At 38.2% G+C, this 13529-nt stretch overlaps 2 protein-coding genes and 1 pseudogene across 3 annotated transcripts; 1 reads left to right on the top strand and 2 right to left on the bottom strand.

Moving 5' to 3' along the window:
• Nucleotides 1-2829: 2829 nt before the first annotated feature.
• On the bottom strand, nt 2830-4211 carry LOC101300331 (60S ribosomal protein L5-like). 2 transcript variants are annotated; one of them, XM_004296320.1, is made up of 2 exons: nt 3566-4211; nt 2830-3502 (listed from the first exon to the last, which is right to left on the bottom strand). In XM_004296320.1, exons 1-2 carry the CDS (start codon nt 4154-4156, stop codon nt 3254-3256), a joined length of 840 nt encoding a protein of 279 aa, XP_004296368.1. In that variant the 5' UTR covers nt 4157-4211; the 3' UTR covers nt 2830-3253. The 2 variants fall into 2 exon arrangements, with proteins under 2 accessions (XP_004296368.1, XP_004296367.1); XM_004296319.1 differs by having other exon boundaries at nt 2830-4211.
• Nucleotides 4212-4702: 491 nt separating this feature from the next.
• On the bottom strand, nt 4703-5375 carry LOC101293192 (annotated as a pseudogene).
• A 5901-nt stretch (nt 5376-11276) lies between these two features.
• LOC101300810 (myb-related protein Myb4-like) lies at nt 11277-13131 on the top strand. The gene is made up of 3 exons (XM_004296321.1): nt 11277-11504; nt 11624-11753; nt 12306-13131. The coding sequence occupies exons 1-3, from the start codon at nt 11372-11374 to the stop codon at nt 12811-12813; spliced, it is 771 nt and encodes a 256-aa protein (XP_004296369.1). The 5' UTR covers nt 11277-11371; the 3' UTR covers nt 12814-13131.
• Nucleotides 13132-13529: the final 398 nt, after the last annotated feature.

The raw sequence follows: 13529 nt of genomic DNA on the forward strand, positions 1-13529 counted from the left end.
CACCTCCACCCGAGCGGACACCAGAGACATCCTCGATCACTTTCTCTTGCCAACGAGATCGATTGAAGTTCTAGGCAGCAACTTCCACTCAAAACTTCAGACAAGATCAATCTCGGCTGTAAACTGGTATTTAGCGGACTCGCGCGGCAAGAGAAAGTGATCGGGGATGCCTCTGGTGTCCTCTCGGGTGAAGGCGCGCCGTCATCGGAGCCATCCGGTGGAGAATGGAGAGATGTCCGTACTTTAAGGGTTGTGTGGACGTCCGCCTCTGAACGTCTCTGTGTGTGTGTGTACAGGCCCGTTTGAGAGCGGACGTCTGCAAATATGTTAAAGTGCGGACATCGGCTCAAATCAACTCCGACGGCACCGATTGGCAGCTCTTCTTCTATCCTCATATGCCATTGGCATCCTGGACTCTATCAAGTTGAATGCCAAGGTGATCGAAGAAGGTCCGGTGCCGGAAAAACTGCAGAAACTTAAAGAAGCTCAATCCCGGCTTCGAAACTCATCACCGTCGAGTCTGCCGATAAGAAGAAGCTCAAGATTGAGCTCTTATTTGGAACCAGCAAGAACAGCTGCCAATCGGTCCACTTTAACAAAGTTGCGGACGTCCGCTCTCGAACGGCTATATATATATATATATAGACACACACGACCGGTTGTTCTAGATCAGTGGTGGTATTCATGCAGTATGACATGATCAAAATAAATTTCACATGTAATATTGTTCAATCCATCATACACAGAAGATTGTCCATATTCAAATCATCTTTCCCACTTTCATCATCTGCATCATCACCATCTGAAATATCTTTTGGGTTTCTAACAACTTTTTAGATGATTATGCATATTGATTCCATTGTTAATTGCAGCACTTGAGCATGAGGGTTGTCAATCATCGTTGTGCGTCGGCCTAGTCCAATATTGAAGTAAATCAACGTCATCATGAAGTGGCTCACTAGTAACATGAAGTAGAACTGTAGAACGATATTATAGTTTTTATTTATCACATTATTCATTGCTTATCTAATGGCGAGGCAGATATCCCTTGAGAGACTCCTCACTTTGTCACTAAGATATTCTTCGAGAGGATTACCCTATGTCCCTCGACGCTCTCACTCATCATCCGGCTTATCCATCAAGGGGATTGCTCTTCACTGTCACTCACATATTACTCGAGAGGATTACTGTTAAGTCTTAACTTGGATCTCCCTCAAAGTCTTCACTCTCGTATAGATATCCCTCGAAGGGGTATCCCGAGAGGCTACTTATCCGGGTATCTTTGAAAGTGATTTATTTTTATGCTCTTAAAGCTTACGATTTTTTTTAAATTACCAAAAATATTTTCAAATTTGATAGAAATTTGATGATATCAGAGAAATATCGGAAATATAATTAAAAATAAAATATTTACCTCCTACAAGATATTAGAATTTTAGAGAAGTACTAAATTAAAAAAACATAACGGGCATGAGGGACTTTTGTAATACGTAGGTGATGTAACTATACGTCTTTAGGGAGCTCGATTTTGTATTTTACATTCAATAGGGTTTAGACCCTTGAAGCAGGGAAAACTGGTGTTGAACCGGTGATGGAGTGAAGACTGACGAGATTGTGAAGAACCTCCAAATTAACAAATTGCTGCAGACGATTATCAGATGAGAAAAGAATACGTACACCACTTCCCTTTATAAGATTAGTGTCTTGGTTTGGAATTGTTCTTTCAAAATTTAAAAGAGACTTTGAGAAACACGTCTCATTTATACTTACATACCAGTGCAATCCCAAACGGAGGCAACTAGAATATGAGATTAATACGATCCCAGATTATGAGCTATAGATAGATTGGATTCTATTCAATTGGATCCCATTTGTTTCATTTGCGGGATTGATAACTTGATAACTTGACTATATTGCGAATGAGCTAACCTCAATTAGTCTAAACCAGGCAAATTGTAAAGCATGGTTCTGTATTTTGAGTTTAAAAAGCTTTAGATGCCTAGATCAGGCAGGGAAATTGAATGTGCCTGCACATCAGATTGCTGTTTCGCGCAAATGTATAGTAACATCTAACATGGATCATGAATCATGAATCACTAAAGCACTGTATACGAGCAGCCGAAACTTGAGCTTTATAAGCCTCTGAAGCAAATAGTTGATTATATTCAGTTCCTCAAAGAGAGATGGTAGAAAAAAAGGGTTGCCTCAAACTTCAGTTGATACATCTAGGAAATCTCTGATCAATTTCAGAAATACCAATCACATGCAGGCAATAGAGTTCTACTTGAGCAAAAATTTTCTCATAATCATCATCTCTCCCTTTAGAGAAAAGTCCTCCTGTATGCAAGACTATGGTACTAGAGATATTCAGCCAAAGAACACACAGCTTAACAAACAGACCACTCCAAATCTTGAATTGCATATCAAGACACCATATTCTCCAAATGAACTATGAAGATATCAATCAACCTTTAGGACCCTTTAGCACCAAATGAACTAAGGGTTTGGGAGGGGAGGATAGTTAAGCAAACGTTTTGAATACAACACTTCAAGAAACTTCAGTTCATTCTAAGAGAACAAAAGCATTGAACACAAATCTATGCAAGAGAGAAAAACCTACAATGCATCAATTCCAACATCTGTCACAAATCATCACAATCATCAACTTGATAAGCCAATTCAAACGCATTCAATTGTAAATATGATTGCCTCATCAGCATTATCAACACTTCCTATCAAAAAGGGCAATGGAAAATTGAGCTACATAGGCAAAATGACACAACTTTCAATCACATTTCTGTGCAAGTTACTCCAAACAGCATAGGCACATTATACAATAGATCACATCTTGCACTACAATATTAAAGGGCAGTCCAAAGGAAACAAACAAAACCAAGCATGTTTACATTCCATCAGACCCCAATCAAGCACAAACCAAGTGTTAACTACTTGACTCGGCAGAATGCAACCATCAAATAAACCAGGACTTGGGCAACAACACTAGCAAGTGTTGGAACCAAGTGTCAACTACTTGACTTGACAAAATTTAACCTGTCAATTAAACGGACCCTGAATAACAACACTAGCAAAAACTTGAATTGCATTTCTAGCGAGTATCTCAAACAACATAAATACCAAATACTTGAAAATATAAAAGACATAATCCATCTTAGAGTCATAACATAAAAAGCAGCTGCTGTCTAACAAAATAACAATAAGCAAAAAGATCTCACATCCCATCGGACGCCGATCCTCACTCGTCATCAGAGTCCTCATCCCCTTGAGCAGCCGAGTTGAAGGCATTCAACCTCTCGATCAACTTGTTCTTCCTCTCCTCATAAGTCAGCTTCTTCAAGTTGAACCTCTTGTGCTGCTTGGGCTCCGGCTTGGCAGTCTTCTTCTCCAGAGGATCCGCCCGAATCGCAGCATGCACCTTCTTGTACAGCTCCTCAATCCCCTCAGCCTCAATCCCCTTCTTGATGTACTCGCTGAAGTGAGTCTGGTACTTCTCCGGCTCATCCTCAATCAAAGTCCCCATGTAAGCCGCGACGTGTCCTCCATAGATGTACTTCCTGTGCGTCTCGGCATCCAAGCTCTTCGAGTCCTTGGAGAATCCAGCGAACCTCTTCTCACTGTGCGGCACGTCGATCCCGCCGTCCAGAGCTCCCTTCAGCGCGCCGAAGACGCGGTTTCCGGTAGTGGTGCGGACAAGTCCGACATCAAGAAGAGCACGGAAGGGCCTGCGGCTCTCGCCGGGCTCGACGGAGAAGTCCTCGCCGGTGGCCTCGAGGTTTCCCTCGTACTCCTCGTCCATCTCGAGCTTCTTCAGAGTGCGGCGGGCGAGGAGGAGGCCGGTGCAGTAGGAGGCGGCGTAGTTGGTGAGGCCGACGTGGAGGCCGTAGCGGGGGAGCTCGTGGGAGTAGGCGGAGGCGAGGACGAGGTCGCCGGAGATGGTGGAGGAGATGATCTGAGCGACGATGTCCTTGTTGGTGAAGCGGACGACGAAGCGGTACTTGGGGGTGTTGTACTTGTTCTTGTCCTGGTTGATGAGACGGATGCGGGCGCGGTAGTCGGTCTTGCCCTCACGGCGGCGCTTGTATTTGACCTGGAAGCGCTTGAAGTAGGCGCGGGGCTTGGAGGCCTTGATGAACGCCATTGCTGCTCTGCAGAGAGAGAGAGTAGGCAGGCGGCGCTGAGAAGAAGAGAGAGTGAGGGATGAGGGGAAAATGTGTTAGGGTTTTCTCTCTTTTTATGTAGTCAGGCGAGTGGTGAGTTTGGGTTTTTAGGTTAAGGACCGGCCCAAGGGTCGAAGGGTTTAAGTGTATAAAAGGTTGGGCTTTTGTTTTTTGGTCATATAAACGGCCTGAACCATTAATCCGGATATTTTGGTAAATCGCTTTACGGTGCAGTTCCCATGATAGAAATGAAAGTAACATGATAGTGAAATTTTCACTTTGTTTACATGCCTGTTTCTTACCCAAGCGCTTAGTTCATTGATCCTACTATATGCTTGTTTTCAGTTAGTTTTTGGTAATGATGTACTAAAGTGCTATGTACAAAATGATGTCCCTTAAACTAGACTCATATAATAAAAATAACATAGATCAAAGAAATTTAATAACCGTGTTGGACTGTTTTAAACGGGTGGGTTAGAACCCCAACCGAATTCAATCCACTTACATATTGCATCATTTGCATATTCTTACGATTCCTCAGCAAGACGGGCGCGCTCTTCATTGTAGTATATCCCAGATCGATATTGAGTTCCCACTTCTCGACCTAACACATGCATGATTCATTCCATCAATTACACATTTGTTCTTAAACTATTAACAGTGCTTAAATCTTCACCTCCAAAGAAGCACACAACCCTAAAAATTAACAGAACAAACTGGGGGGCGATTGACGGATTAAGGGTGGTTGGATCGTGACAAGACCAAAAGACGGCAATTAGGTCCGAGAATGAGCAGACTTGCGGGTCGAAGCAGACCCAAACCACCTCAGATCGAATTATTAATGGTTGGTCCTTGGTGGTTCCGGTGAAGACCAGCTCGTAATTCGGGTTGTGGGCGTGCCCCCTGGGAGTATCCGACGTCGGTCCTGAAAACGCCGACAACTCGCTGACACCTGAGCTCGGATCCCCAGAAGCAACCCGACGCGAACTGAGCAAACTCGTGACCAGCGTTATGGAAGAGCTTGGCGCCATTTCAGCAGGGCTCCGGTACTCACACAACTAGGGTTAAAGGTTATTCTAAAAAAAGAACTAGATTAAAGGTGGACTGGGCCCAAGCGGGCTAGGCGGAGCCTTTGGGCCGCTAGGCGGTTGAACCTACTGGGCCTAGGTGACCTGAATATTTCTTCTCGGGTCTTCTCATTTATTCCGGCCGTCTTCTCTCACATCTCTCCTCTCTTCCGGCTGATCCGGGCGGCAATCCACGACCTAGAATCGGCCTAAGACCGCCGTCGCCAGCTGCTCTTTCTGCTCAAAGAATCGGATTAGAAGCTTTTATAGATCAAAGTTTCTTGTGTTATTTAATTATACATATCATGCATAACTATCATCATTTCCAGAGTGCAGCTAGCTAATTGATGCTTAGGGTCTGATATGCATGTACCTTTAGTTTTTAAACCCTACATCGCATGCAGCTTAGCGAATGCAAAACTAGCTAAACCCAAAGACAGAAATTAACGATCAAATTAAGCCTTATTTTCACATAGTACGTATACACACATGCATGCACTGATGCACGTACGTCGTTCTATAAATAAAATTGTGCTAAAGAAGAATTACTTGCTCAATTAGCTAGAAAATAAAGAGGCAGTGAACCAAGTTCGATCAATTCGTTTCAGTCAAGAGCTCCAGTCATGAAAGAAAAATAAACTATGAACAAAAGTAGAAAGGTCCTCGATCGATGACATATAATTAATTATCATTAGGTTGCTGGAAAAAAGATGAAGAAGCCATCAGCAGGCGTCAGCCATATGTTGACTGATCAATAATGCATATTTACAATGTAAAAAGTATAAGTAAATAGCGATGAAAGTTGCTCAAAAGGGTCAGATATTTACAGAAGAAAATTTCAGAGCCATCAAGTGAATGACCAATGCACTAAGTAACTGTTAAGAGATTCAGGCGAGCCATCAGCATCAATAACAAATCAAATTAAGAAAGTGGGAGGACTAAACAGTTGCGCGGGAAGTCGACTAAAGTTGTACTTGGATATGGATCGATTAGTCAAGGATCAATTTCTTTTTAAATCTTCATAAAATCAATTATGGACTAGTTAGTCTAGTAAACAGTTCATTAATATAGTAATTTGATGGATAAATCTCTTACACAGTATATCAACTATTAGTCTATTACCCAGAGTCAAGTCAACAATATGTTATATTGCTCTCATATTCAATGTACCATGATCATACATTTTTTTCTTTGTTTTTTTGTTTTTGTTTTTTTTTTTGTGTGAAGAGATACCATGCATGATCATGATCATACTTTGCTGCTAGCTTTTTCAACATACTTGCCCCACTTTTCTTTTCTAACCCTCTTTATTTCTAGCTACTAATCAAAATTATTGTAAGTTTCTTAATTAAGCTTTGAATCCTCTTTTAACTCTTCTTTTTCTCTCTATTTGCTTTTGAAATGGTAAACTCAAATGTTGTGTAACTGTGTAAGCATTCCTCCGATACATTTTGCTTGATCAATAATGCATACTCGAGTGTATAATTACTATCTGTAAATGTATTTTATCGCTACGTACATTGAAAAATCTAATATTAGCATATATAGTTTGGTTTAATACTAGAAATCAATGAATGAAATACTGAAATGAAATAGTATGAAGTCTCTTGCCGTCTTGCACTCTTGCCCACTTACCTATTTCTAATTTTATTTGTAAGTTTTGTTCTGATCTATTATGGCATGTTTATTAACATGGAATGAAATTGTGAATGGCGGAATTGATTCCGAGAGGTATTAGAATGGTTGTAGGTCTCACCTGCTTATTAGAAATCGATTCCTTATGAACCCCCCTAATCTGATACTCAAAGAGGGAGATGGGGTATCAAAATCATATCGATCCTCACATAATTATAATATTTTCACATTACCCAACTCTAAAAAATTACAAACATTCTAGCTTCTTTTTGTATGAGTATTTTAGTAATCAAACTAATCGTAATCGTAATTAATTTCATTCATGTGGTAAATAAACAGTGGAATAAAATGAAATATTCTCATACCGACCGATTCTTATTAATACCGATTTTTATGATAATTTTCATTCTAGGTTAGTAAACGTGTCCTTAGTTCTCTCAATTTTTTATTAACATGATCATCAGTTGCGGTCGATACCTATGATCACCTTGTTTTTTTCACCCTTTCTCGAATTAATGTAGGTATCGCTTAACCGATTTGAAGGCACACCACCACGCCATGCTATATATCTCGCAGAGTTGGTGTGTGTTCTTAGTAATTCATTGCCAACGTACGTACGTGCATGGAGGCCAAACTAATCATCCAACTGGATCAGTGTGTAGCTAGATCGAGAATATTGCCAATTTTGGGAGTGAAAATGTGCACCTTTACGCGTATTCTAGAATGACGTACATCGCATTGTAATTATACCGGCGGCCTTCAAAGGCCTGTGAGAGAGATCGATATTGGCCGGATGTACGAGTTTGAAGTTTCTTCATTCATTCTTGTATTTATTCATGAAGATGAGCCCAAAATTTTCAACGGAGAATGCAAGCGATTGAGACTGTTGCAAATATTACAGCATCATCATGCAGCAGCAGCTTCCATTCCAGTTCATATATTGTGACACTTAACGCGTGCAGCTAGCGATCTTCTTCAACTCCCCAGAACATAAGCTGTCATGCATCTCGATCCCAACTAATAAAGCAATAATTAAACTCTGAGAATTTTCTCCACCTGTTCTTTCTTTGGGTTAATTTGATCTTGTGCGTGCTAGCTTTCACGTTGACCAAAACTAGCTATTTGGGTTAATATATATTATTATAGTTTCTAGTAGTCGATCTACGTGATTTTTATTATCTAGTTTCATATACAAAAATTAATCTGTTCGCTAATTAACTAGATAATTGTAGTCGTATGCATTGCCATGCAGGTGCCAAATGTATACTGTGCAAAAGATAACAATTGTGAAAGAGTAGTATCAAAGCATTACGTACGTCGTAAGTTCTAGAAAACTTTGTATATATGATGTAGATGTACGTAAGCGTAAAATCATAATTACAATATTCAAATTACCAACTCTATATAGAAAACATGCAATCCGACCTTGTCGAAAAAAAACTATAGAAAACAATCCACATCTAAGTTTGAATTTTGAAGAAAACTAATTACGATGCACAAAGTTTTCGTTGATGATCAATCGGGCTAGGTAATAAAAATGCTTATCGATCACATTCTTGAGTAATTATGTATTTCTCATTTTGGAAACAGTCAAAACACTAGCCTCGTACGTTTTCTACAAAATCTTTGTATGACTTTGTGTAGCAGGTGTAGTCATTTCAATGATCCATACGATATATGATATACCAGGTTTCAGTCATTTCGATTCCCATCAAGGTGAATACCCGCAGGGGCGGAGAGAGAACTGTAAGTCTAGAGGGCCGAGATATAAAATATGAAAAAAGATATATACAATTTTAAATTTTTGTCAAAATTATGTGTTAATTAAAATTGAACTTATTGTTTTTGTTGATGTATAATTTCATTTATATATATATATGTAAATGATTATATATTGAAAGTTTACATGCATGTAAAATGATTAGTTAATAACGTACTAATCGATTATGGTGATGAATATGACAAGATGCAACGAGGAAGGAGATTATATAGTCTAAAATATCAAACTAGTCATTATTACGTGACATATTATTACATGAAAAATGGGCTAGATCATTACAATTATATATAATCGTAACTATTTAGTCCTACAATTGTGGTGTACGTAATTGACCATCTTCAAAAGGTTTAGGGGGTGCCTTAGTCTTAATGTAGCTCTGTCAATGCCAACTTATATTCCAAGTCATGGAGTAATATTCAATATGTACTGTGTCAAGTCATGGAGAGGACTCTTAATATCTGCTACTAGTATGCAATATATTTGCTAATTTGAAATTTTTGATGCATGAATCTACTATACATACAATTTTTCATTTTTTACGATGTTCTAGGGTTAGATTTGTTCCATTCTTAAGGTTCTAATAATTTCAACTCAAAATGTCACAATGATGTAACAATATCAATTTTTATATGAAATAAATATAACAAAACGTCAACTCTTTTTAAAGTATGTATCATTCTCAAATGCGCTGGGATTGACAATTTTAACTATACGATAACAAATCAGTAAAACGTATCAAACTTAGACCAGCCCTGAATAATAGTTATAATAATACATTCAAAGGTCTTATTTTCTTTTTTTTGGACTGAAAATGTTGGCTATTTTGCTAAGTGGAGCGGCTCTAGTGGCACTACTAATACTAATCCAAGTCGTCGGGTATTTGACGTGAGAAGCCTCTCCTCCCCGCGCTCCTATCATTACAGGTAGCAATTTCTCAGTCGCATGACCGACCAATCATTTGTCACTATCTTGTTCTTATTGGCCAATTCCGTAACCACACATGCGTGTTTCTTTGACCCTTCGAAGAACAATAACAAAAACAGGAGAGTCAATCTTGTTGACTTTTCCATGTATCCGATCCCCTTCTGGCCTCTATCCCCATTACAATCCAACTATTTTCATTTTTCATCATCAAGAAATAGAAACTTGATTAATTCTTTTTTTTTTTTGTCAAAGCTTATAAAACTTGTTAAAATGCTACCGAGTTGGAATTTCTTTATCAAAGTTTTTGCAAATTTTTGAGAAAGAATTGTTGAACATTTTTTGTTTAAGAAGAAAAGAGAATAGGTATTTGCGATTCTCGTGTATTTGGCAACCACTAATAACTTACTCAACCATTTTAATTTTTGTTCTGATTTAATTTGTATAACAAAAAACTAGGATTAACAAGTGTGTAGTTAGCATTATATGACTAATATATGTGTTGGTGAGTGGATTAATGAGTGCAAATCGGGAAAACAGATCAAAGCCAACAAGGAAATTGATTTGTATTGTGAATTTGAAGACTCGGCATAGCTATGATTAGTGAGAATTGACCCATATAAATGAATGCAACTTGTGGTTCTATATGTTTCAAATGAACCCAATTGTCAAATATAGAATGTCATTAACCATTACAACTCCTAATATATATACTCATAACATAAGTAAAAAATTGATACAGCTGCAGTTCACACCAGTTAATCATTGCATTTGAGAAATGAAATATATAAAGCAGAATCTTTATTTGGTCACATAGCATTGCCCCCTTGATTCAATTAAGAAGATCCTAAAAACGTCTGAGTACTCGTCGTGAAGAGGCATGTCATCAAGAACACAAAGAAGATTTCTTGAGATATTTTACTCATCGTCGATCATGGTAATAGTGTCGCCCATGTTTTAATCGGTGTAAATGTAAACAATATGTTTCCAGGAGTTTCTTAATCAACGATTCAACGGAAATAAGATTTAAACTTAAAATTATTTTCAACATTGTAATGAGAATATATAATCGGTACCGTTACCTCAAAGGCCTAACGGGAACACAGTACTGGTACCTAGCTAATAACACCGCTGCTGCATATGTAGTCTGTGACTCCGAGTAGTGTCTGGCACACAAGCTTCTAATTTACCAATTTGAAAGCTAAAACTGTATATGGATTATGCAGGGCAAGTATTCCAACATGTATAAACCAGCGCTTAATAGATTTTCAGGAGTGCTACAGATCAAATGAACCAAAAAGGTTATTGTCAAAGGCTCTACAATATATTTGGCTACTTCAACTATCCAACGTCACAGGCTTACATGTATAGCCACCTTGTAATTTCTCAAAAAGTATATTATCATATGAGATCCTGGACCAGATTTTTTTTGTCTGTCGCACGTCTTTACTTTTACTAGTCATTATATGACAAATCTTGTAATCTGCAACTGGAAATATAAAAAACGAGTTGTTTAATTGGCTTTGATAATTATAATGGGGATCCTATAGCTTGAGAGTTGAGAGCTCCTTCCTAGAAATTGCTTTTGCCTTTGAATAGAGCTAGATTCGTTTACTCATTTGTCTTTCCCTATCTTGGTCTCCATTCAAACATAAGAGCTAGGATAAATAGCCAGCCAGGCCCTCAAAGAATATTGAGCTCAAACTCAAACTGAGCACTACCTCATCGTTTTGGAATAGAGAGTAAAATAGTTAGTTCTTCATTCCTTCTTTCACTTCAAACCAGCTGAAAACATGGTGAGAGCTCCTTGCTGTGAGAAAATGGGGTTGAAGAAAGGGCCATGGACTACTGAAGAAGACCAGATTCTCATCTCCTACATCCAAACTTACGGTCATGGAAATTGGCGAGCTCTGCCTAAGCATGCTGGTAATTACAATTTCCTTAGCTATCTATCTGGGTGATCTCTACCCAGCTTCGAACGAAGTTATCGATGAGATGTTTAAGCTTTCGACTCATAGATTTTCGCTTGTTGTTCTTTCTTTTAGGCTTGTTGAGATGTGGGAAGAGCTGCAGGCTCCGGTGGATAAACTATCTGAGGCCGGATATCAAGAGAGGAAATTTCAGTAGAGAAGAAGAAGATGCCATCATCAATTTGCATGAAATGCTTGGTAACAGGTATGCATATATACCATGCTTAACATTTAGTTTTGCATGAAACTGTTCTAAACTTCTGAAAAAAACATTATGAAGTTACCAACATGAACAAGTTTATAATTTGGGAAGCAACATAGAGCAATAGAGTCAAGCCCACTAGGGTGTAATGTTAAGGCTAGAGACAGACATTGCTTTGAAGTAAAGGATCAGTAGCTAGCTAGCTTGCCCCCAAAAATTTCATTGCAAACGAGATGAACTAGATCGATTTTTGAGCATACAAACAAAGGTGACTGGTTCAATGTAATAAATAATAGCAATTGAAGAACTCAAAGATTCGGTAAATTTTTGAAGCAATCACAATAAAAATTATGAATGCAGATGAAGTCATGCAGTATATAACTAATATATGTCTTAGTTTCTGTGTCTTACTAGTCACAAGCTGCTCTAGTACATCTTATTGAAATATTATATACATACTTATGTATATAATTAAGCATATACTTTTGTGCTTACATAACAAAGTGCCAAAATCATGCACATAATTCTAATCACATATATTTCTTTCATTTTCAGATGGTCAGCAATCGCAGCAAGATTACCAGGAAGAACTGATAATGAAATAAAAAATGTATGGCATACCCACTTGAAGAAGAGACTAATTAAACGAGACAACACCACATCACCAACATGTAGCACTTCCAATCTCACAGGCCAATATGCAGAGCCTGAATGTGTGAATTTTGAGAGTACAACAAGTCATGCGTCAATGTCACCACAACCAAGTTCTAGTGAAGATGTTTCATCAGTCACTGAAGCCTCAGCCGCAACCGGTCAGAACATGATAAAAGATGAAAAGATTGAGTTGGATGCAACCTTCTCCGATTTCGATGACAGTTTCTGGTCAGAGGCACTTTCAGCTGACAATTCCGGCGACATCCCATTAGAGTTTTTGGAGGGCACAAATGATCAAGCACAACCTGAACTTCCATTCCCATCGAACATTGGTGATGGCATGGAGTTTTGGTACGACCTTTTCATCAAAGCTGGCCATGGGGGCACACCAGAACTACCAGAGTTTTGAATTATTTCTTTCTTAATTATTTGGCGGTTAGAGAAGTTTACAGTTTAAACATGGTATTAGGAATTGACCGTTCCTTAACACTAGTAAGCATGGAAATTTCCAATGCGGGGCAAAAAGTTGTCTACCTTTGCCAAAAGCTTGAGTTTGATGCATTGACGAAGAAGCTACAGAGGACATATATATTGTCTACAAACGACTGAGAAGGAATAAAGGGAGAGGCAAAAATATTGACTCAGAAAATTTTTGTATAGGTTTGGAGCTAGTTATTTAGATTCAGAGTGATTGTGATGATAATTCTCCCTTTTTTTTAAAAAAAAGAAAAAAGAAAAAGGTTTAGTATGGTCGATCAAGATTATGTAACGACAAAGAAAATGATGTAATTGAGTTTTGTGTTTTCTACCCAATGAAATTGTATGCATAAAATCTTATGTACTACTGTTGGTATCTGTAATTTCTGTGCACCAATTGGTTTTGCTAACAATTTATTTGATTTTCTGATATAAGATTGAAGATTTCAAAAAAAAAAAAAGAAAAAAACTAGAGGATTGAAATAAGGTGTGAATTTTCAACCTAATACACAAAGATTTATATAGATTGGACACTTGATATTGTTTTAATTGATAATCTAGAAATTGCATTCCACAAAGACTTGGTCTTAAGAGGAGAGATGAACCTTTATAGAAAAAGAAGTGATGAATCCTCTATTATCTAGAAAA

Source organism: Fragaria vesca, linkage group LG4, assembly GCF_000184155.1.
Source record: "Fragaria vesca subsp. vesca linkage group LG4, FraVesHawaii_1.0, whole genome shotgun sequence".
NCBI lineage: Eukaryota > Viridiplantae > Streptophyta > Magnoliopsida > Rosales > Rosaceae > Fragaria > Fragaria vesca.

Bases quoted from the DNA above. Each gene is read 5' to 3' on its own strand.
- LOC101300331 (XM_004296319.1), bottom strand. From the start codon at position 4,156: ATGGCGTTCATCAAGGCCTCCAAGCCCCGCGCCTACTTCAAGCGCTTC.
- LOC101300810 (XM_004296321.1), top strand. From the start codon at position 11,372: ATGGTGAGAGCTCCTTGCTGTGAGAAAATGGGGTTGAAGAAAGGGCCA. The intron at 11,505-11,623 runs GTAATTACAATT...TCTTTCTTTTAG, and splicing joins AGCTCTGCCTAAGCATGCTG to GCTTGTTGAGATGTGGGAAG. The intron at 11,754-12,305 runs GTATGCATATAT...TTTCATTTTCAG, and splicing joins CATGAAATGCTTGGTAACAG to ATGGTCAGCAATCGCAGCAA.